Source organism: Littorina saxatilis, linkage group LG1 (assembly GCF_037325665.1).
Source record: "Littorina saxatilis isolate snail1 linkage group LG1, US_GU_Lsax_2.0, whole genome shotgun sequence".
Lineage (NCBI taxonomy): Eukaryota > Metazoa > Mollusca > Gastropoda > Littorinimorpha > Littorinidae > Littorina > Littorina saxatilis.
The window spans coordinates 85,789,864-85,796,088 of NC_090245.1; the positions used below are offsets into that span (position 1 = coordinate 85,789,864).

Here is a 6,225-nt window from a genome sequence, read left to right on the forward strand (position 1 = left end):
TTCCTCGTTAGTTACTCATTTTCACGGGATAATTAGTCATTTTCACGGGAAAATGACTAATTTTTAGTTTTGGCACTAGCAATCCGTCAGGAAGTGAGCCAAAACTAAAAATTAGTAATTAACAGGTGAAAGTTAGTAATGTTACCGGGAAAATTAGTAATTAACACGTGAAAATGGTAATTATCAAGGGAAAATTAGTAATTTTCCCTTGATAATTACAATTATGAGGTTTTGGCACTAGTAAGCCCTGTGACGGCTTACTAGTGCCAAAACCTGGGGTTACTCATTATCACGTGATAATTACTAATTAACGCTGTCAGTTACTGTTTTCACCTGCTAGTTACTAATTTTCACGGGAAAATTACTAATTTTTAGTTTTGGCACTAGCAATCCGTCAGGAAGTGAGCCAAAACGAAATATTAGTAATTAACAGTTGAAAGTTAGTAATTATTCCGGGAAAATTAGTAATAAACACGTGAAAATGATAATTACAATTATGAGGTTTTGGCACTAGTAAGCCGTCATATTGCGGGCCCCTCCGTGTTTCTGTCTCAGACGGTATCAGTAGGTATCGTCGTTTCGTAGGCTCTTTAGACCATTATGTAAATCACCAGAGCACATCCCCCTCCCCCCCAATATATTCTGAGATTGACATGCAGCCTGTAGCCGCCAGTTACACCACAAGTTCAGAAAAAAAAGACCAAAAAAAGAAAGACAAAAAAGTGAAAAAATCCAAACACTTCTGCATAGAAAGCACCTACTCAGAATGTGTCAATATGGAAAGATGTTCTTTTCCCATGTACGGACCTGGACCGATCTGTGTTAGTGTACAGAATCGTTAAACACGGAAAATAATGTGTCTTTTCATGATGCGTTCGAGGTTTCGTGTTAAGTATCAGTGTACACAAAAGACACTGTTGACAGTGTTCTCTCCCTTGCAGTGAGTGAACTCTTCCTTCTTTGAAACCAACAGCAGTCGATTAAAGGGAAGTCACTCTGTCTAGATGTCTAAAGCAGTCGACAAGAAACATGGAACCATCTGATAAACTAGAAAGTTCTGACAACGATCCTGAACTAAAGCAACTAGCTGAAACTGTTTACGGTATGTGGTTGCACGAACAGTGTATTCGTCTTTGTGTGTATGAAATGTTTGGCTTTCGTCTGGGATCGAAGCGCGCAACAACTCTCTACGTGTAACTTGCTAAATCACTACCATGATCATCATGATACCATGACATAATATCAGGTTGATATCTCCGAATCACTGCTTGGGCCAAATGGAATTCAAATGCAAGAAAGGCTGGTCAAAATATGCAGAACAAATATGTAAATCATAGGACTGAAAGGGCAATTCTCAAGTTTAGTTGACTAAACTTGAGAAAGCTACTTAAGACAAGCAGGGATTGGCTTGGGTTTTGTCCACTATCCAGGTTTCCCAGTATTGCTTCGTTTCCGGCCGATTTATGTGGAGCACGTAATGCGCACAAAAAATATATTGGCGGTCTAGAAGTGTCGTCTGCGCAGTGATCGCAGCGGCTTTCTTGACCGCCAAGGACGACCACGCACGTTGTGAGACGTCATTCGTTAGACCTCAATAGTCCATTGACTGCCAAGGATAAATTTTGACCAAGTCGGGAGATACACACGCTGAGGCTGTAATAAAGAAGCAACTTTCGGGCACGAGTTACAATCGCCTGCGGCTGGTGTGGGTACTGCCGATTCCCCAAACATCGTCATCTGTCCGGGCAACAACTTAATCTTGTTTCTTTTTTCAGCGCTGGAAGTATACGGCGAGAAATTTTGTTTTTGTTGTCAGCGGAAATTGCGCGCTCAGCCGCGGTAAACGTTGGATCGGCAAGGGAAACAAAGTAGCCCCCCGCAGTGGGGCACTGCGGTTATGAAATTAAAGGCCCCTCCTGTTTTTGGAACCGCAGGAGCTTTCTAGTTTGCTGTTAGGTAGATTTTTGGTTCCTCTTTCCTGTCATGCTCTCTTTTTCTTCATGAATTCTTTTCTTTTTTCTGCCTTCTTGCTCATTCACCTGTATTTTTTCCAAAAATCTCTTCTCTTGCCGCTTGTCTCGCGATTCATGTATAGTTTAATCTGTTAGTGTTCTGATGTAAGTCCAGCAGTAGATAGGTTAAGCCTATTTTAACATACTGGAAACTGGTAATCTTCCAGTAGGTATTAATTTAGTTTTACTAAAGCCTGCTGGGACACAAGTAATGGGTTAGTGCATTTGTAAACAGGAATCGCTTGACAAGTGGCCCCCTTCATCCCCCCCTTCCTCGTCCTGATATGGCTCTGCGTAGTCGGCTGGACGTTAAGCAACACATAAACAAACAAACAAACAAAGTAGCCGATCCCAGTTTTAAAATAATCCAACTTTCGTCAACTCGCTAAGTCTTGCGGTGCTCCCAGTCTTGCTGCGAGTCGTTTCGATCACGATTTTTGCCAAAATAAGACGAGCTGACTGACTCTGCTGCATGTCTATCGGTCAATTGACGGATAGAGACCCATGTGTGTCGGTCTGTCCGAATTTGACATGGCAAAAGACCGATGACCGACGCCCAAGCCAATCCCTGGACACGTTACCAAACTCATATATATAATTATATATATTATACATGAATGATTGTTGGTGCTGGTGTTTTATCATTTTTACTTGGAAGTGAAAGAAAAACAAAGTTATTTGGTGCAGTATAGCTGGTGGTAATACTAAAGCGTACGTTATCAGCAAGAAAATTATATGCATCATATCAAGAATAGCGGCTCAGCGCTAATATTGAGCACTTTACCTTATTTCATACTTAGTTTTCTGTTGCAGACATGATTCGGGATGTCCATGACCCTGAAAAGCCTGAAACATTAGAGGAACTGAATGTTGTGAGTGAAGAAGGAGTGAAGGTCACACGACTTCCTGCCGGACAAACACTAGTCACCATTGAGTTTGTTCCCACAGTTCCGCACTGCTCTCTGGCTTCCATTATTGGTATGTGTAAGATTTATAAATCTGTGTTTTGATTGCCAGACAAAATGTTGAGGTTTTCTTTCCCCAAAACACTGTGGATTCTCAGCTCTCTTGAAAACTACTTGATCTTGCTTGCTCTACATTATACAGTGGAAACCAGCTGTTAAGACCCCCCAATTTGAGACTTCCTCCCTTACACTTACAGGAGCTTCACTTTATTATTACCCACATATGACATTCAAGATGGATTATTTTTTAAAGTAGCCAGTCTTTTCTTGAATTTGTCTGATGTAACAAGGAAAAAATAATGATAGAAAACGGCTGTCAAATCTTCTTCTTCATACTGAGGAAATCCTTATACAGGGCAACTATCCTCATTGGAGAATTTATGTGAAATTGGTCTCAAACATGCCACTGAGAAATCTTGGTGCTAGGTAATTATAATAAACAATATGGTTAATGCACTGTAGGAGAGAGTATACATTTTAAATTTGGTCACTATGTTACTTTAGGCATGAATTAATTATATGTTGCAGGACTCTCCCTCCGAAGAAAGATTGACCTGTGTTTTCCAGAAAAGCACAAGGTTTGTTTGCCTTTTTTCTGAAGTTATTATTCTTGTGTTTTGAACATATATTTACCCTACATACGTGAGAGAGACACTCGTGAGATAATAATCGTTCAAATCACACGTGTGTATATCATGTAAATGAGCTCATGTCAAGCAAGTCTGGCAGGGACTTGTTTTTCCACTGCTTATGATGTCAAAGTCACCAAGACAAACGTCATTATAGAAAGAAAAAAATTGCGCTCGCTAATTACCCTTGATGAATTTTTAGAACTAACACGTCACGCCACGCTTTCAAAGTGACGTTTCTTTACTTTGACGTAATAGATTGCACGAGGCTTTAGAAGAGATCAAGGTTCCAAAACAAGCGTCTTCAATTTAGCTGCCTCGACTGCAGGACATTTTCAGTAAAATACATGTAAGTACAGTATGTAGGAAAAACAGAATACTACATGGCTTGCTGTGTCGTACCAGATTTACATTCGTTGCTTTTTCAAATAGTGAACAGCTTGCTTTCGCTCGCAGTTCAATATTTGAAAAAACAACTCGTGTAAATCTGGTACAACACAGCAAGCCATGTAGTATTCTCTATATAATATATGTTAAAGGGAAAATGCAAAAAGGATAATTTCTTTTAGTCTTTCCATCTGTGTGCTTTGGTTTAAACAATGTTTTATTCATCTTTACCATGTTCATAAAATTTACATTATCATAAAGTTCTTTGTTAGCTGATGATTGGCTGATAACAATTGGTTTGTTTTAGGTTGACATCTTCATCAAAGAAGGCACTCACCAGACTGCAGATGAAAGTAATTACAATCATCTTTTTTTTTAACGTGTGTGTGTGTGTGAGACATTTTTTTCTCTCAGGAGTATGAATTTGCTGACTTACTGCAGGACTCTTTTAACAGTGCACGAAAGATTTGCTCTAGCTTAATTCTCTCAATCTTTCTCTCTCTGTCTCCAAGATTTTTCAAAAGAATTATGAGGTGCTTTTCAGATGATTGACTGCAGCCATGAAGTTGCCATTAAAATCACATTTTCACTCACAGATTTAAAAATGATTGCATTGATTACTCATCTTCTCCTGAATTAAAGAAAAAAAGATATGTCATACTCTGAAAATATGCTAAAATTAAAGAAAATAGGTATGTAAGTACATGTACTGCGTTAGCGTGTTTCGCGGAGACAGGCATGCCCCGTCTTGGTTTTCGGGTATTGCTAGCTGAGACTTTCTAGATATGTAGTCTTAGAGATGACTGGTTTTTAATGTTGGTCTCTTAGTTTGAAGCCGGCAGATTGACTGAATGTTTTTATATCGCTTCACACGACTTGTTTAGTTTTATTTATGGCTACCAGTTCTAAAGTGAATAACCAACAGTTTGTTTTATGTGCAGTCAACAAACAGATAAACGACAAGGAGAGAATATCAGCAGCCATGGAAAACCCCAACCTCCGAGAACTGGTAGACAAGTGTGCTGCTGATGACAATGGATAATTGAACGATCCCAGGCATCAAAGAAAATCAAAGACGTGACAAATATTTGTCAAAATTACAAGTCAATTGTTGACGGCTACATAAGCGGGGACATGTTTCCCTTAACCCATGTTATTTGGGTTGTTTATTCACAAAAGCCAGAGACAAAAATTAGTGTTTTCCTGTTATTGTTTTTTTCAGTGTATACAAAAGGCATAATCATCAAATAGAAGTCAGCATTTCGTATAATATAATACAAAAATCAGACCGAAAAAAAGTTGCAGTTTCTTTGTCCTTATTAGCGGTTCCGGTTTTGTGGATGGGCCTATATAAGTGTATTGACTACTTTGATATGATCTGGAGGTTGTGTGGCCTGTTCTATAATTATTTCTGGACATGAATGCTTTTAGAAATGTTATTTATGTTGCAGAAAGACAACAATGCAATTGTTTTTCTTTTTCTATATATGTCCCTGCCCTGTTGATTGCTTTCAAGAAATGTATGATGATAGATAATGTGTTCTTGTATGTGATTTGACGTAGATTTCAGCATAACCTTTGCATGAAAGCTTTAAATTGTGCCCAAATTCAAATTGCTGTTTGTTTTAGTGTCATTGTGTTAGTGACTGACTGCATGGGTTGTGTATATAATATGCATGAGTGTGATTGATGGAAAATATCTATCAGCATGTGTGCAAGTCATATCAATTTGTATATAACTTGTTTAGCAGTTTTCCTATATACACAAGGTAATTAGTGTATTGTTACACTTGGCATGCTATGACCTAGTAACCACCTTTTTCGTTAGCTGTTTATTTGAACTTTTACAATTAGAAAGCATATAGAATCTTTTCATTTTTATAACACTGGGTAAAGTGGACCCCCCCCTCTTTTTTTTTGACACTCTCGTTTAAGAACCCCTTCTCTTTTTTGAGACCTTTCTTTGTAGATTTGTTGTTGATATATATATATAATGTCTGTCATTTTTAAAGACTATAGAACCCTTCTTTTTAAGACCTGATTTTCTAAGGTGTTCAGTTAATATCTCAAGAAGTGGAGGGGGGGGGGGGGGGGGGGGGGGTTGGAGGCAGGTTCCACTGTAATGCCAAATATGCAAAGATAAATTAGATACCATACCATTTTTTTCAGAAAGTTACTTATACTGAAAATGGAAGTGCAGTTGTAAGGTTGACGTAAAGATAAACATGCAGC

The 6,225-nt window shown here is 38.5% G+C and overlaps 1 protein-coding gene across 1 annotated transcript in view; it reads left to right on the forward strand.

Moving 5' to 3' along the window:
• The first annotated feature begins 972 nt into the window (after positions 1 to 972).
• Positions 973 to 6,225, forward strand: part of LOC138982475 (cytosolic iron-sulfur assembly component 2A-like) — a 5,425-nt gene continuing 172 nt past the window's right edge. Inside the window, exons 1-5 of the mRNA XM_070355776.1 lie at positions 973 to 1,102; positions 2,826 to 2,990; positions 3,506 to 3,555; positions 4,301 to 4,346; positions 4,935 to 6,225. The exon at positions 4,935 to 6,225 is cut by the window's right edge and continues 172 nt beyond it. Of these exons, the coding sequence (XP_070211877.1) occupies positions 1,030 to 1,102; positions 2,826 to 2,990; positions 3,506 to 3,555; positions 4,301 to 4,346; positions 4,935 to 5,035 (435 nt within the window). The 5' untranslated portion in view covers positions 973 to 1,029 and the 3' untranslated portion in view covers positions 5,036 to 6,225. The remainder of the gene's footprint in view (positions 1,103 to 2,825; positions 2,991 to 3,505; positions 3,556 to 4,300; positions 4,347 to 4,934) is intronic.